We start from the raw sequence: 26460 nt of genomic DNA, 5'->3' as shown, positions 1-26460 counted from the left end.
TTTGCTACGCTAATAAAGTAATAATCCCACTATCCTTATCCAAGGTGGAGCCTCAATGTAAAACCTGGGTCGGGGTTTTTATGATTCGGTCCACCCCTAGGAAATCCTAGTTCCACCTAGGGTGGATTGAATCTTGTCCGTGGATTAATGTTAAATTCATGGATAGGATCTGGTGCGGTTTGGGGGGTAAGAGGGAGCTACAATATTGCAGTACACTAATCCCAAAATATAAAGGCAATAGCCACATCTCTTAAAAGTGGCAGTCAATGATCAAAACTAAACTGACAGAAAAGAAATTTGAATTTGACAGTCAGTGCCATTTAGTCATTCCAGGTACATAATGGTCACAATTGAGCGTCCAAGAAGCCATTGACCATCATTATTCTTCTCTTCTCTGAATCATGGCAATATCAATTTGTGTTTAAATAATCAGGTATATGCTTTCAATTAATATAATTAAATCAATCCTTCCAATTCTCAATGATGCTTGCGCTTCCTCTGATGAGTTTAACCATATTCTTTTCATTTACCTTTCATGCCTTCCTCTTGTGTTTGAGTTTATTGAGTTCAGAATGTTTCACCATCACAACTGTTGCCACAACCAAATTAGGAAACGATACAGATAGACTAGCCTTGCTTGAGTTCAAGAATCGAATCATTAATGGCGATTCCCTTGGAGCACTTCTGTTCTTGGAACGATTCTCTCCATTTCTGTCAATGGCCTGGTGTCACATGTGGTCGTCGTAGGCATCAACGAGTTACTGTCCTCAACTTACAAAACCTTGATCTTCTTGGAACTATATCTCCTTACATTGGGAACCTCACTTTTCTTCAAACTATCAACCTCCAAAATAACTCCTTCCATGGCGCCATCCCCCAAGAGGTTGGTCATTTGTTCCGTCTACACAATATCTCTGTTAACAATAATACTCTAGAAGGAGAGATACCAACTAATCTGACCCACTGCTACAACCTCAGAGTCCTCGATGTGAAGTATAACAACCTCAACGGAAAGATTCCTAGAGAACTTGGGTCTTTGTCCAAACTTACTTCTGTCTACCTACGTCGCAACTACTTCATCGGACCGATACCAGCTTCTTTAGGGAACCTTTCATCGCTTCGAGATCTTGCGATATCAGAGAATGGTTTGGAGGGAAATGTTCCAGAAGATCTAGGCCGACTGACACACTTGACTTTCCTTTCTATTCATTTAAATAATCTCTCTGGTATGCTCCCTAACTCACTTTACAATATATCATCTCTCAAGATCATTTCTGCTTCAGACAATCAAATGCATGGGAGCCTTCCACCAGATATAGGCCTCACCCTTCCAAATCTCAGTTTTTTCAGTATTGCTTCAAACCGATTTACCGGAGGAATTCCAGTTACCCTGCTTAACATTTCAAAACTTGAAACATTTGATATTAACGATAACCGTTTTGGTGGAACAGTCCCCACTCACCTGGGTGTCCTTCGAAATCTCCACTGGCTAAACATTGCTTATAATGGATTTGAATCTGATGAATTAAGCTTCCTCGCTTCCTTAGCCAACTGCTCATATTTACGAGTATTGAACGTAAATGACAATATGCTCAGAGGTTCATTGCCGAGCGCTATAGCCAACCTCTCCATCCGGCTTGAATATTTAGCCCTTGGAGGCAACCAAATATCTGGAAGTATCCCCACAGAAATTGGTAATCTCATCAGTTTATTAGCGTTTGGCGTGGAGGAAAATTTCTTAACTGGTAAAATTCCTCCTACCGTAGGAAAGCTCCAGAATCTAAACGAATTGAGCTTGAGGAATAATAGATTCTTTGGACTGATTCCATCCTCCATATGCAACATCACTTTTCTCTATAAACTCGACTTAGGAGGGAATAAACTTGGTGGAAGAATTCCTTCTAGCCTTGGAAATTGCCAAAATCTACAAGCATTGAAACTTGATTACAACAATCTTAGCGGTACCATACCCAAACCCATATTTGGACTTTCTACCCTATTGACGAACCTTAGCCTAGCTCATAATTCTTTTTCAGGTTCTCTACCATTGGAAATAGGCAAGTTACAAAATATTGGATTTCTGGATGTCAGCGAAAATAAATTATCGGGTGAAATTCCTACCACCATTGGTGATTGTTTCAGTTTAGAATACCTTTCTTTGGAGGGTAACTTCTTTAATGGAACTATTCCCCTAACACTGGGTTCATTGAAAGGTATTCGAATTCTAGATCTTTCAAGGAACAACTTATCAGGGTGGATACCAGAAGATGTTGAAAATCTCGCCTTTTTGGAAAGTATGAATCTATCATTCAACAATCTTGAGGGTGAGGTACCAACTAAAGGAGTTTTTGCTAATCCAAGTATAATTTCAGTGGTTGGAAATGATAAGCTTTGTGGGGGTATCACGGAACTACATTTGCCAATTTGCTCATCAAATTCTACAAAAAGAAGAAAGTCTTCTAACACCAAAGTACTAATCAGTATAACTACTGTGATTCCTTGTTGTTTCCTCTTGCTACTATGTTTCCTAATTATTCTTTATTGGAAAAGAAACTCCAAAAGGAAACCTTCGGATACACCTCCCATGAATGATCATCAACTTCTAAAGGTTTCTTACAAGGAGCTCTTTCAAGCTACCGGTGGATTTTCTATGGAGAATTTAATTGGCTCGGGTAGCTTTGGCTTTGTGTACAAAGGAATTCTCAGTCAAGGAACAATTGTTGCAGTGAAGGTTCTCAATCTTCAGCGACCAAGAGCTACCAAAAGTTTCATGGCTGAATGCAATGCATTGATAAACATTCGGCATCGAAATCTGGTTAAGCTTTTAACTTGTTGTTCAAGTTTGGATATAAAAGGGAATGATTTCAAAGCCCTAGTTTTTCATTATGTGCCCAATGGAAGTCTTGATGAGTGGTTGCATTTGGATGTGAATACACACAGAGGGAGTCTAGACATTCTTCAAAGGTTAAATATTGCAATTGATGTAGCCACGGCATTGGATTATCTTCATCACCATTGTCAAACACCAATAGTTCATTGTGATTTGAAGCCGAGCAATGTTCTTCTTGATAATGATATGACCGCTCATATTAGTGACTTCGGTCTAGCAAAGCTACTCTTACAAGCCAGCAATGATTCTTGTTCGATCCAAACTAGCTCATTTAGATTGAAGGGGACTATTGGCTACACTCCTCCAGGTAATTTACTATTCTATACCCTTTTATCAATGACTATTAAATTAATACATTTTTCATATTTCTTAATTAGGGTAATTTGCTAAAACTTCCCCTCTTTCGTAATTGCAATCACCTCCCCTGAACTTTCTAATACAGTTGCAAGTAGACCCCCTTTGTTAAAATCCTCAAAAAGTAGGCATGAGAATGTCCAAAATACCCGTGCAGTTATTTTTACCAAAGTCTTTATTTTTCAAAATTTCTCTTCATATGAATCGCTAACCCAAACCCTTCCAATCTTGTTTCTGATGAAATCATTTTTTTTTTCAAATTTATCTTCATATCAATAGCTCAAAGGTAAAGCTGAAACTTTAAATTCTCTACTTTTTTTGTTGTTTATAAAGTTTGTATTGTTTTTTTCTTTTATGTAGAAACCTGCTTCAATAGAAATTGCATGGGTATTTTGGACATTTTCATACCTCTTGTTAGAGGATTCTAACAAAGGGGGCCTAATTGCAATTGTATTAGAAAATTCAGGGGAGGTGAGTGCAATTATCAAATTTCATGGAAGGTTTCAGCAGATTTGTTAGAGGATTCTAACAAAGGGGGTCTACTTGTAGCAGATTTGGAGACATTTTGTTGCCTCTCTCTCTCTCTCTCTACCCCTACATGATTAGTAATGTAAGGTTGTTATTAATTAGGTAAATTAGGTTAATATGCCATCAATTTAAGACGAGTTATACTTCATCTATATATACTAAAGTAGTTCAGACCACATCGGATGGCCTCTCCTTTCTCCCTTTTCTCAACTTAGAGCTCTTGACCCCTTTTTGCTATAACCTTCTTTGATCTCTCATGAAGTCACCTCAGCACTTTCCTCTCCCTCTCTCAAATTGCCACCTCAACATATCTCTCTCTCTCTCTCTCACTCACTTTCCCATGGCCACTTCATTCACACTCAATTATGATTGTGCCTGGTGAAATAGTAGGAAACTTGCTAAACAATTGTTTGTTGCATCCTAATACATTATGAAACTTAAAAATTCATTTTGGACCCTAAACAAGGGCTCCGCCTCCATTCATTGTTTGGTTTGTACATAAGAGAAGAAAACATTCTTCTCTCCTAGGTAAATCTCTATCTTCTTACATCACAATGTCTCTAAATATTTTAATCTCCTTTAATTAAGAGAATGTTTGTTGTCATGGATGTTTTCTAAGATGATGTTTATACCTTCAAAATGAGAGAAGTGAATAGTTGACTTTAGATACTTTTTTATAATTTAAGCCAGCTAGGTGCTATTCAGCATGTAAAACATAGACAAAAGAAGGAAAAACATTAGTACCTAATGAAGCACGATCTGGTGCTCCCTACTGGTGGACAACTCGAACACCAAACAGAGTAGGTCACCTAGTCGAGCTACAAGAAACAAGTGATCAGAGTGTCAGGGTTACTTTACCCAGGGTGGGCACTTTGATGCTTAAGTTAGCAAACTAATAATGTGTTTTCAAGAATGCAAAAGAGCTAGAGTGTGTGAGAGATAAATCGCACATACATTTTCTATGAATAGGGATGCCTTTATATAGGCAAGCTATCATGAGACTCACGAAGCACATTTGAGATCTCCTGCCCATCAGATTCGGAGGTGGTTTCATGCTCAGAGATTGACTCCGTGTTAAAGGGTAGTGTCTATCTAGTTGCGCCTGAAGTGGGTGGGGTAATAATCGGCTCTTCCAACGTGGCGCCATGATCCCAGGGAAGTTAGAGACGATAACCCACTCATGGAGGAGGTCGTCTGACACATCAGGTAGGTCGCTAATCAAACACATGCCAGGTTGACAGAAGCATGTCGCCTCTTACACCAACCTAATATTTCGCTAGGCCATTCACACTCCGGCTTGCCGAAGTGGTAATGAGGTCATCAAGGCAGGTGTAAGGTTTTCGAGGTGCTCCCGGGGTTTACTTATGTGGTGCTGAGATATCGTTTGGTTGTTTTAAGGTGTCACGTGTCATCACGTCATTGGAGGGCCAAATCTCCCCTCATTAATTGCCCCCCTCCTGAGTCGATGTTGGTTCGATGAAGGGAGTAGCTCGCTGTCAATCTCTGGCCCATGGTGACTCGTTCCATCGATTTGCAACTCACCCGACCTATCTGCCCGACTCTGCTTGAGGGTGGACTAGCATACACAGAAAATTCAAATTTCAAATTTTAAATTGGGCATGCAAATTTTTAAAATTCAAATTTTCCTACAAGCGGTGTAACCTTCTCGATTGTCGATCTGTCCTTGCGTCACCTCATTTGTTGATTTTCTGCGCCCATATCTATAAATAGGGCGCCCTTGCGAGGGTCCCATTTATACTGTTTTGAGTTTTCTGGTAAGGAATTGAGGCAAGAGATTGGAGGTGAATGTTGTTGGGAGGTCACTATTAGTTTGGTGGGCTAAATTCGGTCAGGCAAAGTCAATCTCCTTTCCCATAAAGCTAGTGAGTCATTTTCCCTCTTCTTTTAGTTATGTCTTCGAGTAAGTTTGAAGGGGGGGTTCTCCTATTCTGCTCAGGCTGAGGAAGGGACTTCTATGTGAAATTGACAAGGTTCCCATACAGGGACATCAACTTCTTAGCGAGAGCCGTAGTCGAGCTTCCTATTTGGTCCCATCGAGCAGAGCGGGGAAGAAGTTGTTAGTCTGGTGTCTTCTTTCCACATCTTGAATGATTTCAATTGCATAATGCTTGGCCTGGACCAATTCCCATGGAGCCATGGCCGAGGCAAAGTCTATGTTTTCGAGGCATTTATCGTCAGCCTCCGATTTCCTCTACCTACATCCATTCATTGTCAAAGTGCTCTCTCATTATGGTATTTCTTTGGGGCAACTCCACCTAGATTTCATTCAGACCATCGTAGGAACAACGCCTTGTACTTCAGTGGTTAATGATAGATCAATTCTTGGTCAAGCCTATGCTTATTAAGGTTGGCCTGAGTCCTATAGGTAGGTCAGCATAATTGTCAATTGTCTTTATATTGAAGGATACCTTCTAGCTTAGTTAATTCACTTTTCTTTTCTCTATGTTTCCTTAGAAATGGCGAGTGTTGCTTCCCTCTTGGTAGTAGCCAAGAGGCCCTCACAAAAGAAGAGAAGGGTGGCTGACTCCTTATTTTGCTTGCCAATGTAGGGAGGGTTCATTGGCCGATGCCGAGGAGAGGTCTGTTGTGTGCATGCCTGAGGTTGTTGACCTTGAAGGGGGCAGCGATCCCATATCCGTAGAGCCCACTTAGGTCGCCATAGGTCTAGCTGCCTCGTCGCACCAGGTCATCCCAGAAGAGTGCATCACCAACCCCTCTCACTCTGACATACCTTGATTTGTCCCCAATATTGACCTTTGGATTACTGATCATCTAACGAATCCTCTGGTTGCTCTACAAGTGGGGTGGGGGATCAATCTTCCTGAAGATTTCCAATACTATAGCGGGCATGATCCTGCTGACGTCGGCACGAGGATGACTCAGTGCATCCTACAAGTGTGTGTCCATTTCTTCTAATGTCTACTTCTCTTTCCTTCCAAGCCTTACTGCTATTGTTTCTTCTTTCCAAGCAAACTCGATGGGCCAAGTCTTGCTAAATCATGTCGTCGTGTCTAAGCATGAAAGGCGGGAGATGCAAGCAAACATAGAGGCCTTGCAAGCCCAACTAGAGGGAGCTCTCTTAAGCACTAAGGCAGCCCATCACAGTGCAAAGGAGGACCATAAATGCTTTTATAAGCTTAGTGCCAACAACCTACGCAAGTTAGAGGAGACCAAAGGGACCATCACCACTCTAACTAACAAAGTGCAAACCAAGGATCATCAGCTAGAAGAGCGACAAACTAAATATACTAAAGATATTTATTGTGTCGAGGTTACAGTCGTCGGGCATTTTCTCTTGTCATGAGAGTATGAGAAGGACAAGATTGATTAGGTCTTCTAACTTTAATTTCGGTACTCTATCGATTAGGTCCGTACCGGACGAGTTGGCCACACAAGTTGACCAAGAGCCTCTAACTCTGGATGAGGAGGTTGGTGAGGTTAGCGATGTGGAGGATGAGGTTGACGACGGTCTGTAGGGCGATGAAGAAGAGTAGCTGCTGGTGAGGAATCTTTGTTCATGTCTTCAGAAAATTACTATGCTTGGAGCTTGTGTGCTCTTGAATGTTCATTCGTTTCTTTGCCTTCCTTTATTTTGAGTGGCTATGTACCCTCTTTTCTTTTGTGAATGAATAGATCAGTCTTTCTGTACACACTGTGCCTTCTTTCTTTCCCTTTATTTTCCTTTAGTAGAAAATAGGCTAAGTGTTAAAACACGATCCGAGGTTGTCGAGGTGCACCTATGCCTAGATCTCAAAGCGACTAGGCTTAGATTTCAACTAAGTCAAAATGTTGTCGAATTGTATATCTTCTCGACTAAGTCAAAACGCTGCTGAGCTGCCAAGCTGTCAAGTTGTCAATATCTTCCAAAGTTGGCATAGGGGGCCTTAAAGATGAAAGCATTTTGGCTTCCCCTTGTTCACTTGACCAGGTCACCGTAGCGAGCATCCTATACTTTTTCTCTTGTAGATGCAACTTAAAACTTCCAAACTCATTGGTAGTACCTCCTTAGGCTATCAACATTCCACACACGGGGTACCTACTTCCCCTCCAATGTTTTGAGCTTGTATGTGCTTTCGCCGGTCACCTTGAGTACTCTATAGGGGACTTCCCAGTTCAGACCTAGCTTTCCCACGCATGGCTCAGGTACCATAACCTTCTTAATACCAGGTCACCAACGCAAAATTGGTGTCTCTTAACTCATGTGTTGTAACACCGAGCTATCCATTGTTGGTACACTATGGTCCGAATGTAGGCTAAGTCACGAAATTTCTCCACTAGGTCAAGGTTAGTTTGCAGCTCGTCCTCGTTAGCCTCCTCGTCATACATCTCAAACTGCAAAGTTGACACTTCAATCTCAACTGAGATGACAACCTCCATCCCATACGTATCGCCAGCCGCCATCTTGATAGTAGTTCGGTTGGCCTAGAGAACACTAGCAACTCGTTCACCCACAAAACCTTATCTTGGCACACCAGTTCTAAAGCTCAATGCCCTCGAACTGCTTGGCACACCAATTCTAAAACTTAAAGCCCTGAAATTGCTTTCCATTGTTTGACCTCATCACCTTGGGCAGTCTGAATCTGTAGACAATGTTCCTCTAGAAGAAATTCTGGACATTGCAAGATGTGGTGGATACTCGCGGCTCGGCTTCCACCCACTTAGTAAAATATTCCATCGTGACCACCAAGAACCTCCTCTACCCAGTCGTAGGTGGAAAGGGACTAAGGATATCTATCCCCCACTACGTGAATAGCCATGGGCTAGTAAGGTACCTTAGGTCGGCGGTAGGTTGGTGTGGTATGTTAGCATATCCCTAACACTTGTCACACTTTTGAACTAACTCCACTGCATTCGACTTCATTTGACCCAATTGTAACCTTACTGTAAGGCTTTCTAGGCTAGCACCCTACCCCAAGTGTCCTCCGCAGAGACTTTCATGGATCTCGCATAACACTTGTTTCACTTCTGTTGGATGCAAGCAGTGAAAGTAGGGGATCGTGAACGACCTATAGTATAGCTGCTTGTCAATGATAACATAGCAAGCTGACTGCCACTCTACCCTCTGAGCTGCGTTGCACTTTGTTGATAGGGTCCTATGGTGCAAATAGTCAATGAGTGGGTCGATCTAGCTTGGTTCCGCAGTCAAAACAGGAGTGACCTCTTCAACCACCCTTTCTATGCTAGGTCGTGGCAAGTCTTCAATGTAGATCATTCTCTTCATGGTGTCCGTTGCACTAGCAAGCTTCGAGAGCATGTTAGCCTCAATATTCTTAGACCTTGGAACTTACTGAAAGTACTAAGAGTGGAAGTTGGGTAGGAGATTTCCAACCTTGGCTATGTAGGCCAACATGGTGGGCTCTTGAACCTCATACTGCCCATTCACTTGGTTCACCACTTGTTGGGAGTCGCTGCACAACACAAGATGTTGCGTGCTGACCTCCTTTACCAATGATAGCCCGACTATTAGTGCCTCATACTCACTTCATTGTTCAAAGCTTGAAATGTGAATCAGAGAGCATACTACAGCTTCACCTTGCTAGGTCCATAGAGGATTAGTCCAGCTCCACTTCCGCACTGATTAGACAGTCCGTCCACATGGAGGATCCAAGGCTTCTCATCCCAATTCGGGTTAGGCATCGCCCTAGTAGATTCCTCTGAGGTGGTCACGAGCTCGACAACTTCATGGATCGGCATGCTGAACATGCACACGATGACGAAGTCTACTAGGACCTGGGCCTTGTTTGTTGGGTGTAGCTCAAACAGGATGCCATACTCATTGAACATGCCATACTTAGAGGTTGATCAGTTAGGACCACAATGGTATGGGCTTAAAAGTAAGGGCATAGTTTATGGGCTGCTAACACCAACAAGAAATCTAGTTTTTTGATATTCGAGTACCTCGTCTCGACGGCATGTAGAACTCTACTTACATAGTAGACAGGTCATTGCACCCTATCCACCATGCGAATTAAAACCGAGTTGAATACCTCATCACTCGTTGAAAGGTAGAGTTTTAGCTTGTCTCCAGGCTTTGGCCTAGTTAGCAAGGGTGGTGAACATAGGAACCTTTTCAACTTGTCATACTCAAGCTGGTAGTCTTCAGTCCACTTGAAGTCTTGGTTCTTTTTAATGACTTTAAGGAATGGAAGGCACGGCCCTGCTGATGTAGAAATAAATTGGTTCAGGTTGGCTATCCGGCTTATTAGCCTTTGAACTTCTTTAATCGACCTAGGGGGCTTCACATCTGGGATGGCCAAGATTTTATTCGGGTTGGCATCAACAACGTGACTCCGATGATGCACTTGTTTGGGTTGAGCTTCATGTTATAATTTCTCATATTGTCAAAAACACAGTTATGTCATAAATTAAAGAGCTCAAAGATTGGGTTTTAACAACCATATCATCAACATAAGCTTATATTTTACTTCCAATCAAATCAAAAAAAAAAATTCAACAGCTCGAACCCTGAGGTTGCATCTGCTAGGCGAAATATCTTAGGGAGTAGGAAGTTGTCCTTTGGACAGGCTCTATTGAGGTTGGTGTAGTCAATGCACATGTGCCACTTGTAATTGGCTTTATTCACAAGCATGGTTGTTATCTAGCTCAGGTACTAGACCTCTATAACAAATTCTATCATGAGGAGCTTCCCTACCTCCTTGTCCACTATCCTCCACTGTTCTTGGGCGAGGTTTCTTTTCCTCTGTCGGACTAGTTTAACTAAAGGGTCAACATTCAACCTATGAGTTATGACAGAGGGGTCTATGTCGGGCATTTTTTCTTTCGACCTAGTGAAATCGTCTAGATTATTAATTAAAAACTTACCAGTTTAGAGTGCAATGGTTCCTTGAAGCAGGCTCCAATCTACACTATCTTCGTGGCCGGTATCTGAGATTGGCACCAGGATAGTGCCCTCCATGGGGTGAGCTCTCTCATCGTCATTCTTTAGGGGCAGCTCTATGTTGACGTCAATGACCTACTTCTCTTTCCCTTTCAGCGTGGCCACGTAGCAATTAAAAGACTCGAACTGATCACCTCACACTACTCGCACTCCGTAGTCCATCAAAAATTTCATCAACAGATGGTAGGTCAAAACCACAGTTCTAAGGGCATGCAGAATCAGTCAGCCCAAGATGGCATAGTAGGGCGAGGGAGTTTCTACCACTAGGAAATCGTGGTCGAAGTAAACTTGGTTTGGAGTTGAGCCCTCTATCGCTTATACTCTCACTCGGCCTAGAGGCTACACCACTTCTCCACTGAACCCAACCAGGGGAACGTTGGCCCCTAGAAGGTCCTTCCTCTCTAGCTCCATCTGCTCGAGTGCCACCAAGAAGATGATATCTATCTAGCTATCAGAGTTGACAAGAATCTGCTTTACCTCGAAATCATTTATCACTATCTTGACCAAGAGGGTATCATCATGTGGATACTAAATCCTATGAGCATTATCATCGGTGAAGTAGATTACTTCTTCCACACAAGGGCGCTTAGGTGGGTTCTCGTCCTCATGCATGAGCTCCTAAACTGAGTTCTTCCCGGCTAAGGTGTTGCATCCTACTACAATGGACCCGTCTGTCATCAGGTTGATTACACAATAGATGGCCGCTTTACTGGTGGTGGGTCTTAGGGAGGTTGGTCCCTGTTTTGGTCCTTGCTCAACTATGACACTTCTCTAGGCTGGTCGACAGGTTGGTGGCGGTCTTCCTACTTAATTAATTGCTTCAAGTAACCTCGATGGATCAGCTCCTCAATCTTGTTCTTGAGGTTACAATAATTTTCTGTGTCATGGCTAATGTCCCAGTGGAAGTGGCAGTACTTATTCGGCCTATTGGTAGGGTCTCCTCTCATTCAAAGTGGCCATCTAACATACTTGATTGTCATTATCTGCATTAGGATCTCCCATCTCTTCCCATTCAGTGTAGTGTAGTTCTGGTTCTGAACGAAATGGGTGGAAGAACATTAGATTGAAGACCTACTCTATAAGGGACCTACTCCTCCATGTTGACCTACTACGCCGGTTACTAGGGGATTGACTGCGCCTTGGAAACTTACTCTTCCACTTCAACTTACTACTCCCAAACTCGTCTTCTTATCTCTTTCATAGAGGTCGAAGGGTTCAACTCAACCTCCCAATGGAAGTCAGGATGTTAGACACTATTAACTACCATGGTGAGTTGTACGGCCAAGTTGAGGTTGGGTATCTGAAACCGTTCCTAGTTGAACCGCATAATGTAGCCCCAAAGCTTTTCATCTGTTCATTGGACCTCATTCATAAGACAAGTCATTGACTTTGAACATCGCGAAGTGGGTGGTGAAGAGGTCAACAAACTGGCTCTACCTCTTAATTGAGCCTGCAACCAGTCCCGAGTACCACATCTAGGTTGTGTCCTAGAAAGTGGTTAGAAGGCCATTCAAAGGCTTGCGTCGTTGGCCCCGTGTAGCTGCATCAGGGCCTGGAAACTCTTGAGGTGGTTGACTAGGTTGGTTGTTCTATCGTATGGTTCCATGCTAGGGGCCTTGAAGTCCTTAGGTTGTGGGCCCATAAGGATTTCAAGAGCCAGTGATGAAGTGTGGGACACTGGCTACGCTGATAAGGTGGCAATCTAGCTCACTTCTTTCTTCTCTTCTTCCTTCATTTCTGCCTCCTCATTGGCCTCAGATGTCATAGCTTGGGTTGATTCCACAGTGGGAACCTGGTTTGGGTTATCATGATGGTGAGGTGGGTCTAGTACTTGATTCTGGTTTTGGTTGCCAAGCTATTGAGTCTGGTTGACGTTCTTCCCGGTGACCTGATATTGTTAGTGCCGTTGCTATTGTTGCATCCCTGCTAATGCAACAAAATGGCCTTCCCACATTCTCTTCTACAGGTCTATCTCGCAGATGAATTGCAACAGCTCGTGAAACTAGCGGCCACCAATCGCAACAAGAACCGTGGAGGGCTCGACCGTTGGAAGAGGCGCGTTCATGGTAGGCAAGGGGCGGTTAGGATTCTATGTGACAAATGGCCTCTCCTTTCTCCCTTACCCCAACTGAGAGCTCTTGACATCTCTTTGCTATAACCTTCTTTGATCTCTCATGAAGTCACCTCAACACTTTTCTCTCCCTCTCTCACATTGCCACTTCAGCATCTCTCTATCACTCACTTTCCCATGGCCACTTCATTCACACTCAATCACGATTCTACATGGTGAAATAGTAGGAAACTTGCCAAAAAATTGTTTGTTTCACCCTAATACACTATGAAACTTAAAAATTCGTTTTGGACCCAAAATAGGGGCTCTACCCCCATTCATTATTTGGCTTGTACATAAGAAAAGAAAATATTATTCTTTCCTAGGTAAATCTCTGTCTTCTTCCATCGCAATGTCTTAAAATATTTTAATCTCTTTGAATTAAGTTTGGTGTCATGGTTGTTTTCTAAGATGATCTTTATACCTTCTGATGATGCACAATCTGGCTGCTCCCTCGTGTCTTGTGACTTCGCTTGAACAAGGTTCTAATTTAGCAGTGCTGAGCTGATGTCTTTGTGTCTGAGCTAAAGCGAGCTGCGAAGAGAATAGGATGAGAGTGCCCAGGTAGTTTTACCCGGGGAGAACAACCCAATGTTTAAGTTAGTATTGGAATCTCTTGAAAACGTGTGAGAGAGCTAGAGTATATCAGTGCACATACCTTTCTGGATGGATCTGGGCGTCTTATATAGGCCCTTGGATTCAGGGGGCTCAGGGTAACTGCCTTGAGCTATTTGTGGAGTCGTTTCCCTATTTTCAGGCACATTAAGGTGTTAGTTGAGAGATCTTCGCAGGAGTCATGATTTGTTCATGTAGAATTTGGCATACGGTATGGCAAACTGTTCTAAAGATCACGTTATCAATGCCTTTGGTAGCAAGCTACTAGGAACGGTTAGCGAACTCTTCCTCACAGGTCGCCTTAGGTCCTCTCAGCTCGACTGGCTCCTAGAACAAATCACCGTAATCTTATGGGTCTGCCAGCTCGGCCTTGCCAAGGTGGAACTGCAAGGGGTGGTTAGCAAGCTCTCCTTAGCAGGTCGCCTTAAGTCCCTACAACTTAACTAACTCCAAGGACAACTCGCTGTAATCCTATGGGGTCAACTAGCTTGGTCTCGCCGAGGTAGAGGTCGGCCTAGGTGAGATGTTAGTGTGTCACTGGCACTGGCTGGTGTAGGATGTTGGTGTGTCACTGGCATTTATCACATCTCAGGACCAACTCGACCGCATCTGCTTTAATTGTGGGCTAGTAGTACCTTTGTCATAAGGCTTTCTAAGCAAGGGGACTAAATTGATGAGGGGTAATTTGGTCCTCCCAATTGTATAGCGACACCTCGGCGCCAAGTCAGCGAGCTAGCTCAATAAAATTAGCTCAGAGCATCTCACCTGGGATGACCTCTACCTTGGTGAGATAGAACTAGCTGACCCATAGGATTACAACGAGTTGTCCTAGGAGTCGGTCGAGCTATTGGAACTTAAGGTGACCTACTAAGGAGAGCTATTCTAAGAGTTGGCCTAGCTGAGAGGACCTTAGGCGACGTGCGAGGAAGAGCTCACTAACCGTCCCCAACAACTCGCTACCAAAGGCGCCAATAGCACGACTGTTAGAACAGCTAGCCATACCGTATGCCAGATTCTACTTGAACAAATCAGAACTCCCGCAAAGATCTCTCAATAAACACCTTAACTTGCTACCAAAGGAGCCAAGATACTGATGCAGATCTGTGATCGCAGCTTCGTCCAGTGGCCAGAGAAGATGAAGTACCAAAACAACAAAAGAAATTAGGAGAAATACTGTGACTTCCATCCAATCCACGGCCACGAGACTGAAATTTCCATGATCTGTGCCATCACTTGGACGACCTCGTCCAACATGGATACCTCAACGGGTTCGTGAACATCAAGGAGCATAAACCAAAAGAGGAAGAATGTTGCCCCGATGCACCACTACCCCGAGCTCCCCCAATGAGAGTCATCGTTGTCATCTTAGGCGAGTGACTTCTGGGGGGAGAGTAGCTCGGCCAACAAGGCCTATGCTAGATTGCATCAAGTCGAAGACAAGGAATAGAAAATACGGAGATAGACTGATCCTTTCACTTTTACCGATGACAACCTCAAGGGGTTCCAATTGACACATTACAATGCCCTCGTTATAACTTTCGAGGTCGCCAACTTCGAAGTCTGATGCATACTAGTAAACACAGGGAGCTCAGCCGACATCCTCTTTGAAGAAGCTTTCGAATAGCTCAACATCAGCAAAGATAGTCTCACGCCAGTCAGCACTACCTTTGTGGGATTCTCCAGGGGATCCCTCATGCCCTAGGGGAAAATCACCCAACCATTGCTTATAAGCGATGATCCCATCACCACTATGACAATAGTCAATTTCATCATAGTCCATGTCCTTTCCCCTACAATGCCATCCTCAGTCGACCGATGTTGAATGCCCTGCAGGCCTCAGTCTCCACATACACCTGGTCGTAAAGTTCCTAGCCCTGTATGGAGTAGGCGTAGCTCATGGAAAGTAGAAGATATCATCCATGTACCTCTTTTTAGTGAAGACCCCGAGAAGATGGTCTAGCTTGGATCCCTCATAGAAGGCCACCTTCGGGATGACATCATGCAACTCCTCAAGGACAACATTGACGTGTTCACCTAGTCGGTGGCAGACATGCTAGGGATTGACCCCAGGGTCACCCATTGCCTAAACATCGACTTGCACTACCGACCCATGAGGCAAAGGAAGAAGAGTTTTGCCTCAGAGTGGTAGAAAGTGACAACAAGGAAGTACAGAAATTGATCGACATTGGCTCCGGGAAGTGGCACCCCCAAACTGGCTAGCGAATGTAGTGATAGTCAAAAAGGCCAATGGCAAGTGGGGAATCTGCATCAACATCACCAACCTGAACAGGATCTGCCTAAAAGATAGCTTCCCTACTAAGAATCGACTAGCTCGTTGATGCAACGGCGGAACACAAACTCCTAAGCTTCATAGGCACCTTCTCTAGTTACAATCAGATTTAAATGCATCCAGACGACCAAGAGAAGATGGCTTTCAATACTAACTGAGGACTACACTGTTACAAGGTGATGCCCTTCGCTCTGTAGAGCGCTGGCGCTACCTACTAGTAGCTGGTGATTCACATATTTAAGGAACAACTTGGCTGAAATATGGAGTCTTATGTAAATGACATGCTGGTGAAAAGTAAGATAGTCAAGCAGCATCTAAACAACCTAAAGGAAGTCTTCTGCACCCTTAGGAATACCAAATGAAGTTGAACCCAATGACGTTTGCCTTCGGTGTTAGTTCCAGTAAGTTCTTAGAATTCAAGGTGATGTAGAGGGGGATCGAGGCAAACATGAAAAAGATTCAAGCCATCCTCGACAAGCAATCACCACGTACATACAAAGAAGTTCAATACCTCACCAAACGAATAGTCATACTGATCAGATTTATGTCGAAGTCTATAAACCAGCGTCTACCCTTCTCTAAGGCATTAAAAAAGGTGAAGGACTTTCAATGGACCAAGGAGTGTGAATTGTCATTCTAGGAATTGAAGAGTTACCTGAGCTCTCCAGCTTTGCTCACAAAGTCGAGCACAGGAGACCAACTCTTACTCTTCTTATCGGCCAGCGACGAGGTGGTCAGCTCGGTCCTAGTAAAGGAGGAAGGCCAGACCCAAAGGCCAATCTATTACACCAGTAGGGTCCTCACAGGCGCAGAGATGTGGTACTCAAACCTGGTGTGAGCATTGGAAAATGACTCACTTTGTGCTGGATTTGGAGTTGCCACCCATCAATTATAGAAATGGAGGTGATGAGAACTTCGAGAATGCTTTTCAAAACTGTTTTGTTTTAATAGTAACTACAATAGCCCGAGGCACTAGCTAAACTAGTCTAGGTAAGTCTCAGATGGGAAAGGGAAGGGGTTTGCACCCCTTTCCCAGGTCCAATAGGTGGGGCCCACATGGTGTCTTAAGTGAGCATAATTACAAGTACATTATTAATAAAAAGCAGCAATGATAAAGAAAGTAACAAACTAAAAATAAACCAACAAAGAAGACCTATTTAATTTAATTAGTATATTTTTTTATTTTTCCTTTTTTTATCCTTTTTTTTTTAATTTTCATCCGAATCAGAGACCTGCATCCTTCATCGGCTCAAAAGGATGTTCCCTTCCATACTCACAGGCCAATCCCCTTTTAGACATAGGGGTCTGAGCAAAAGGGTGGAAGATTACTCCCTCACCCCTTTTCTATCAGAGCCCCTACCATCGAATTCAATGGAATGGTTTGAAGAGAGAGGAAGTCCAAACCTCTTGAACTAAATCAGGCAAACATTTCAATTCGAGTACACCCAATCATTTAACTAAAGCATCCATAAGGCACCATGTTTAATCTGATCTGAAGTTCACTGGATTCCTTGTTCAAAGAAGACTTAATCTCTGAAGAAAAGAAGAATCAAAATAAAAATGAAATGCAATAAAATCAATCGAAAATGTACAATAGCAATCGGTCCTTCTTTAACCATTACTGACATGCCAATGTGCCCAGATCTATATGAGCAATCTATTGAACATCCCCAATATCCAATCACAAAGGTTCCATTATCACCTATGATGTCTACCAAAAATTGTAGAGACTGGTTCCATAGGGATTCACTATCATTCCCATAACCCAAAAGCTAGATGAAAAAATACCATTAATGGGGTGTTCTTTTTTTGGATTTAGAAAGGAAGGAAAGTTGGTCAATGGGATTTTGGTTCCCATTGACCAAGAATCCCATGTTCTTTTTTCAACTTCTTGTGGGGGCCAGGGAAAGTTTATTTTCTTGGGTATCACTTACCTAGGAAAGTGATACCCATCTCCTAGGTGGGTAAATAACTTTTCGACATAGGGGGAAAGTTGCTAACACTTGAATGGGACAAAAACACCCCTTTTAATAAAGAATTTCTATGGCTAAAATTGTCATTGCCTTATTTACCTGTGAAATAAAAGAACATGGGTAAATGCACTTACCTAGGTAAGTGTTTCCCAAGAAAAACTTACCTAGGTAATTGCATTTACCTAGATAATTAACTTACCGAAAAACGAATGGGGCCTAAGAAGAAAAGAGTGATTATAAGTGAGAATCGAGCTTATGTTGTTTATATTTTGGCTTGAATGAATGGTTATGCCATAATAGAGACTAGATTTGGCCAGAGGAGGATTAAGGAAATTACCACCACTAATCCAGTGCCGACAGAGGCGAATAGTAGATCTCATTCGGTTGGTGATTTTCGCCGTCGTTGGTTCGTCAGTAGAAAGGAAGAAGACGATGAATAGTTTTCCCTCTTCACTCCCTTCTCAAGTTCTGTGGTAATAGAAAAGGTAGGTCAAAGAAGAAGAACAAGAAGAAGAAGAAGAAGGAGATGAAAAAGGGAAAGAGAAAGAGATGGAAGAGAATGACGAAGAGGGGGTGCCACTACCGCCTTTGGTTTTAGATCCGTCACCGCAGCCGTCGAAATGGAAAGAAACAAGGGGAAGAAGAGAAAGAAAGAGAAAAAAAAGAGAGAGAGGGTGGCCGGAAGTGGAGTGTAGAACGATGAAGAAGAGAAGAGGGATGATGAGATCACCGCTACCAAGAGTTGAAACAACTACCGAAAACAGAGGAAGATTTCGAAGAAGAAGAAGCAAAAGAAGAAGAGAGCGAGAGAAGGAGATTTGGGTCAGAGGTAGGGTGCACCACTGTTGGTTGTCGTTCGAGGGAGGCAAGGCATGAACAGTTCATTCCCCTTAATTAGAAAGCTTAGGTTTGTATTTACAATAGGGCTAGTGATAATTTGGTAATTTTGTATAAGTTTAAGGGTATTATTGTAATTTTGAGAAAATAAGTCAAACCTGGTGTAGGAGAGGTTCAAACTGGGTATTGTGGTTCAATGGAAGGGAATTTTGGGCCAAAAAATGGAGGGTTGAGATGGGTTTGACTGCGGAGTGGGGTAGTGCAAATGCGGGCTAGTGTGATTGGCCAAAATTGAATCTTTTTTTAGATGGAAGGGTAAATGTGGATATTCTTGGATGAAATTTCATGGGTTGGGGTTTTCGGATATTCCAAGTTGATTGGTAGGGTTGGATTGGCCCAAATAAGTTCGGATTGGGCAGAACTGGAAAGGGTTTGATTCAGCTAATCTAAAGCCTTAAAACATAATCTTTGCATGATGGAAGGGCAAACAAGTGAACTTTGGGCTGAAATTTTATAGGTAGGTATTTAATGACAGTTTGAGGTGATTGGTAAGGTTATATTGGGCCAATTAGCCCCAAATCGGGCAGATTTGGAATTTGGTCAATCTAAAGCCTTGAAATAGAATCTTAGTACAATTAAGGGTACATGGAGGTGTTTTGAGCTGAAATTTCATATGTAGGGGTTATCTGGAATTATGGGGTGATTCGCAAGGTTTGATTAGTTTAAATGTGTTTAGATCAAGTGGATACAGGTTATGTGTGCGAGAGGTGTCGAAATGAAATCTTTGTGTGAAGAGAGGGTAAATAGGGGTATTTTGGGTTAAAATTTTATGGGCAGGTGTTTTCGTGTGTTTGGAGTCTAATGATGGCATCTGGTCGGTTCAAGGGGGTCAAGATCATAAAAATTTGGGTCAACGAGATGTAAAATAAAATCTTGGTCCGAAAAACAGATAGGTGGGAGAATCTAGGGTTAAAACTTTATGGGTAGGTCCTTTGATGTGTTTAGAGTTTAATGGTGTGCTATGATTGGATTGGATGTGTTAAGATGAAGGGGATTTGGGTATCGAGTGTTTAGGCTAACAAGAGACGTCGGAATAGAATCTTCGCTTGATGAAGGAGAAACAAGGGAATCTTGAGTTGAAATTTCATAAGTGTTTTGGGTGGTCCTGGGTCTGATGGTGGTGTCAGATCTATTAGTTGAGGTGTAAGTAAGGGTCGATCAAGGACATCGGATAGGTATTGGGCAGGTTTAACAGGGGATCTGAGGGCTCTCGGGCTAAAATTTGGGTTTTTTGGGTTTTGGGGTGTTTCAAAGAGATCGAAAGCTAGCTATTGATACGATTGTGGACGCACTTGAGTAGGCACCCTAAAACAAGGATTAGATGGAGTTTGTGACTACAAATCTAGCTGGGTGGGCAGATATGAACTGTACTTCACTCCCTCCTTGATGCTTGGTTCCTGACCTTTTTTGGCTTAAAGGTGGTTACCCCTACTCCAATCATCAGTTGCTTAATTTGTCTATGCCTAAGAGATTCTTCGATCCTGACAGCTCCTTTCACCACTTCCCTAAAGTCCTTAAGCGGTTTTGCAACCAACAAAGTATGGTATGGATCTTTCAAAGTCTTGATGAAGAGTAAATATTTCTTCCTTGGGCATGGGGTGACACAGTTTGGATGCCATTTCACACCACCTATAAGCATAATCTTGGAAAGATTCTCTAGTATTCTAAGGCATGGACTCAAGATCTACTCAATCTAGTACTAGTTCCATGTTGTAGGAAAGACAGTCAAAGAATGCTTCAGATACTCGTTTTCCATGATTTATTTTTTTCTTCCTCAAGATTAGCAAACCACAATCTAGCACTCCTAGTTAGGCTCTTCTGAAACATTTGGATCAAGAGCTTCATTAAAACCATATTGAAACATATCCATACAAAAGACTTTAAGTGAGTTTGCGGACAACATTTTCCATCATATTTCTTAAAATCAGGCATCTTAAACTTCTTAGGCAACTTGGCCTCCAAGTATAAGCATAACTCCTTAAAATCCGTGATTCTCAAATTACGCACTCTTGTTCACTTCCCTCATCTCTTCTTTCAATCTCTCCACATGATCCTTTAAGGGGGTTTGGAATGAAGGATGTGGTGTATTAAACTTGGGATTGTCTTCGCTGAATAGGGTCAAAGAGAGCTGGGAATAGGGCTACCCTAGAAAGTTGGAGGTTGGTAGTAGGACTGTTCTGCAAAGTTAAAGGCTGATTGGGGTGGAGGCTAGCTGTAGGACTGTTCTATAAAGCTAAAGGCTGGTTGGGGTGGTGGTTGGTGCGGCGAAGTGGTGAACACAAGGGGAAGGGGTGTAAAGGTAGTATGGGGTGTGGAAGATGCCAGAAATTCAAACGACATTAAAGGTGGAAAAGGAGTTGATGTATTCAGAGGTCCGCGTTTTCAACTGGGGTATGAGAAAGAGAAGATCGATTATGTAGTTCCTTCTATGAAGAAGGGATTCATGCTATGCCGCAGCTTCCTCAAGTCCTTGCATTCTAACTTCGATTTTGGTACTCTATCGATTAGGTTGGTACCAAACAAGTTGGTTGTGCAAGTTGACAAAGAGCCTCTAACTCTGGATGATGAGGCTGGCGAGGTTGGCGATGGGGCGGAGGACGAGGTCGATGACAGTCTGTAGGGTGATGAAGAAGAGTAGCTGCTGATGGGGAATCTTTGTTCATGTCTTCAGAAAATTACTGCACTTAGAACCTATGTGTCTTGAATGTTCTTTCCTTTCTTTGAATGAATAGATCGGTCTTTCTTGTACACACTGTGCCTTCTTTCATGCCCTTTATTTTCTGTCACTAGAAAATAGGCTAAGTGTTAAAACACGATCTGAGGTTGTCGAGGTGCACCTATGCCTAGATCCCAAAGTGACTAGGTTTAGATTTCGGCTAAGCCAAAACGTTGTCAAATAGTATATCTTCTCAGCTAAGTTAAAGCATTACCGAGATGTCGAGTTGCCGACATCTTCCAAGTAGGCATGGGGGACCTTAGAGCTGAAAGCATTTTGGCTTCCCCTTCTTCGTTTGACCAGGTCTTATACTTTTGCTCTTGCAGATGTAGCTTGGAACTTTTAAACTCATAGGTAGTACCTCCTTAGGTTATCAACATTCCATGCATAGGGTACTTGCTTCCCCTCCAACATTTCGAGCTTGTACGTTCCTTCGTCGATAACCTTGAGTACTCTGTAGGGGCCTTCCAAGTTCAAACGTAACTTTCCCACGCATGGCTCAATTACCATAACCTTGTTAGTACTAGGTCACTAACTCAAAATTGGTGTCTCTTAACTTGGGTGTTATAATACCAAGCTCCAAGCTACCTGTTGTTGGTACACTATGGTCCAAATGTAAGCTAAGTCGCAAACTTCCTCCACTAAGCCAAGGTTAGTTCGCAACTCGTCCTCGTTAGCCTCCTCCTCGTACGTCTCAAACTGTAAAGTTGGCACTTCAATCTCGGTTAGGATGACAACCTCCATCCCGTACATCTCGCCGCTTGCAATCTTGATAGTAGTTCGGTAGGCCCAGAGAACACTAGGCAACTCGTTCACCCACAAAACCTTATCTTAGGAAAATTGAGCTTTCAGTTCACGGAGGATCACCTTGTTCGTCACTTTAGCCTGACCGTTCGCCTGGGGTGAGCCACTGAGGTGAAGTTCTGCTGGATTCCCATCTTGGCACACAAGTTTTGAAACTTAACACCCTCAAACTGCTTTCCATTGTTTGACATTAGCACCTTGGGGAGTCTAAATTTGTAGACAATGTTCCTTTAGAAGAAATTTTGGACATTGCAAGATGTAGTGGATACTAGAGGCTTTGCTTCCACTCACTTAGTAAAATATTCTACTGTGACTAGCAAGAACCTCCTCTACCTAGTCGTAGGTAGGAAGGGACTGAGGATATCTATCCCTCACTACGCAAATAGCCATGGGCTGGTAAGGTACCTCAGGTCAGCGGCAGGTTGATGTGGTATGTTAGCATGTAACTGACACTTGTCACACTTCTGAACTAACTCCACTGCATTTACCTTCATTGTGGCCCAATTGTGACCTTATTATAAGGCTTTCTAGGCCAGACCCTACCCCCCAAGTGTCCTCTGCAAAGACCTTCATGGATCTCTCATAACACCTATTTCACTTTTGTTGGACGCAAGCAGTGAAAGTAGGGGAGCATGAACGACCTACAGTATAGCTGCTCGCCAATGATAACATAGCGAGCTAACTGTCGCTCTACCATCCAAGTTGTGTTGCGCTTTGTTGATAGGGTCATGTGGCACAGATAGCCAATGAGCAGGTCGATCCAGCTCAGTTCCGTGGTCAAAATAGGAGCGACTTCTTCTACCACCCTTTCTATGCTAGGTCGTGGCGGGTTTTCAATGTAGACCATTCTCTTCATGATGTCTGTTGCACCGGCAAGTCAGCAAGCTAGCTTAGTAAAATTAGCTCAGAGCATCTCTCCTGGGCCGACCTCTACCTCAGCGAGACTGAACAAGTTGACCCCGTAGGATTACGATGAGCTGTCCTAGGAGTTGGTCGAGTTGTAGGGACTAAAGGTGACTTGCTAAGGAGAGCTCGCTAACCACCCCTACAATTCCACCTCGATGAGGCTGAGCTAGCAGACCCGTAAGATTATGGTGACCTGTTCTAGGAGCCAACCGTGCTGAGAGGACCTAAGGCGACCTACGAGGAAGAGCTCGCTAACTGACCCTAGTAGCTTGCTACCGAAGGCACCAATAGTAAAACCGTTAGAACAGCTCATCGTACCATACACCAGATTCTACGCGAACAAATTGTAACTCTCGCGAAGATCTCTCAACTAACACCTTAATGCACCCAAAAATAGGGAAGCAGCTCAACAAATAGCTCAAGATAGTTACCCTGAGCCCCCTGAGTCCAAGGGCCTATATAAGATGCCCAAATCCACCCAGAAAGGTATGCATGCTGATATACTCTAGCTCTTTCACACGTTCTCAAGCGATTCCAATACTAACTTAAGCATCAGAGTGTTCTCCCCAGGTAAAACTACTTGGGCACTCTCACCCTTCCTCTTCGTAACTCACTTCAGCTCAGACACACAGGCATCAGCTCGGCCGTGCAACTCAACACTGCCAAATCGGAACCTTGTTTGAGCCAAGTCACAAGACATGAGGGAGTGGCCAGATTGCGCATCATCACCTTCAAAATGAGGGAAGTGAGTAGTTGATTTTAGATACATTTTTTTTTATAATTTAAGCCAGCTAGATGCTATTAAGCATGCAAAACATAGATATAAAAAAGGAAAAACATTAGTACCTGATGAATTGATGATGCACAATCTATCCTTGCTGATGGAAAGCTCGAACGTGGGACTAAGTAGGTCACCTGGTTGACCTACAAGAAAGAAGTGATCAGAGTGTTTGGGTTTTTTTACTCGGGCTGGGCACTCCGATGCTTAAGTTAGCAAGTTTGAGATATTCGGACCGTTTGGTCCGGAGGTGGTTTCACGCCTAGAGATGGACTCCACATAAGTGGGTAGTGTCTATCCAGTTGCGCCCGAAGTAGGCGGGGTGATAACTGACTCCTCCGACGTGGCATCGTGATCATGAGGAAATCGGAGACGATAACCTGCTCATGAAAGAGATCGCCCAACACTTTAAGCAAGTTGCTAACCGAACTCAGGTCAGGTCAGCAGAAGCAGGTTGCCTCTTATGTCCACTTGATGTTTTGTTGCTGAGATGCTATCTGGCCGTTTTGAGGTACCACATATCATCACGTCTATGGAGGGCCAAATCGCCCCTCATCAATACCATTGCAAATCGGACCTGGTTAAATCATGTTGAGATCAGACCTAACCCAACTGAGCTGTTGAACTCCAACCCTAATCCTATCTCATCCCTAAAACTGTGGTTGGCATTACGTATAAAAGAGCATAGATAATTTTTCCCCAAACACTGATATGATGTATACATTTTTAACCTTAATTGTTATTATATCAGATATTGGGTTTGAAGCACGGGTCATACTAATAGATGACCTTGTAACCTCTTGTATGCAGAGGCATAGACATGTGTTTGAGGTAGAAGCCTTCTAAATGTGAGGACGTGCATGTACACCAATTAGGCCGAGGGGTTTTTGATTTTTCAAAGCTCTTCTGGTATCCTACATTTCTGCAAATCGTAGAATGAACCCCCCCCCCCCCCTAGTGAACATTTTATAAATAAATGATTCATAATTTAAATAAAATGCAACCAATCTTTTTTACGAACCTTGTTTCCATTTCATAATATTCAGGAAAGAGAACGTAGGCTCATTGTTCTTGCCAATTCCCAACTAATACAATATTATCCCATACTGAGCATATCCTTAATTTTGTGGCTGCAGTTTTTATATGTTCATGGTTTTTTAATTATAAAAGCATGCATATTCAATTGTATATATATATATATATTGATAGGAGTATTTTGACTATTCCCCAATTCTTAGATTTTCTTTTTTTTTCATTCTTAATGAGATGCCTATGTTTCAGAGTATGGTACAAGTGGTGAAGTATCAACACATGGAGATGTGTACAGCTATGGAATCCTCTTGCTAGAGATGTTTACCGGAAGAAGACCAACAGATGAAATGTTTAGAGATGATTTTAACCTCCATAAATTTGCAAAGACGGCTTTGTCTGAACAAGCTGAGATAAGGATTCTGGATCCAACATTACTCCTAACCAACCATGTAAGAGGAGAAATAGAAGATGAAGCCACAACGAACTTTGAAAATCTTGGTCACAATTACGAGGTGGATAAAACGCAAGAGTGTATCACTTCAGTACTGAAAATTGGAGTCCAATGCTCCGCTGAATCTCCCAGAGAAAGAATAGACATGAGTGATGTTGTAAGGGAATTGATCAAAATCAAGGAAATCTCTCGTGAAACCGGCGTTCATTAATATCAAGTAACAATATCTCAAACTTCTCAATTAAAAGGTGCGACCACAAGGTCTTGGTTTATTTCTCTCTCCTGTCTTGTTGTCTATTTCATGTTTACACATCTTACAACCCACCAAAGGTTCAATTTGTCAATCAATAGTCGTATGGGCCTATTTAATTTTGGTTTAAAGAATGGAGTTGAACAGAGGAGCGTCATGGTACTTCGGTATATGCAATTAGTTTTTTAATGGCAAATGTTGATAGGGAGGGGTGTAGTGTTTGGAAGTTTCAAAAGGTTAGGGTAAATTTAACAGAAAATGATAAAAGTGGAAGGGTGTTTCAGATATATCTTTTATTTCATTTCAACTTAATCTCTTATTCTATTAGGCCCCGTTCGTTTTCCGGTAAGTTGTTTACCCGGGTAAATGCAATGACCTGGGTAAATTTTTCCTAGGAAACACTTATCCGGGTAAGTGCATTTACCCATGTTCTTTTATTTCTCAGGTAAATAAAGTAATGACCATTTTACTCATAAAAATTCATTATTAAAAGGGGCATTTTTATCTCATTCAAGTATTAACAACTTTCCTCCTATGTGAAAAAGTTATTTACCCACCTAAGAAATGGATATGCAAAAAAATAAACATTCCCTATTCCCCACATTAATCTTAAAAATGAACTCAGTATTTTTGATCAATGGAAACCGAAAATCCATTGACTAACTTTTCCCCTCTCAAAATCTAAAAAAGAACGCCCCCTTAATTTCTCTTGTTCTATTAGCTCCATCCTGCTAACCCATATATTACTTATAATCTATATTCAGATAATTACAATTGAGAACCTAATTATATTTGAAATCATGTCAAGGCTATTGTGGCAGCATCTCTGCATTATTATCATTTATCACATGTTGGTAAGAACATAGTTGCAGAATTAACTTTTTTTGTCCTTTGTATTTAATTACGATTTCCTACTTTTTGTAAACCTAACTATTACCTTCCTAATT

At 42.5% G+C, this 26460-nt stretch overlaps 1 protein-coding gene across 1 annotated transcript; it reads left to right on the top strand.

The window, feature by feature from the left end:
- The first annotated feature begins 480 nt into the window (after positions 1-480).
- Positions 481-25474, top strand: LOC148874180 (uncharacterized). Its single transcript, XM_088960080.1, is given in 3 exon segments — positions 481-684; positions 686-3197; positions 25062-25474. Coding segments are annotated over 3 exon segments (3129 nt in total).
- The last annotated feature ends 986 nt before the right edge of the window (positions 25475-26460 follow it).

Source organism: Nelumbo lutea, chromosome 1 (assembly GCF_056320005.1).
Source record: "Nelumbo lutea isolate HS-2025 chromosome 1, American lotus-T2T, whole genome shotgun sequence".
Taxonomy (NCBI): domain Eukaryota; kingdom Viridiplantae; phylum Streptophyta; class Magnoliopsida; order Proteales; family Nelumbonaceae; genus Nelumbo; species Nelumbo lutea.
This window is presented reverse-complemented; position numbering and strand designations above follow the sequence as displayed.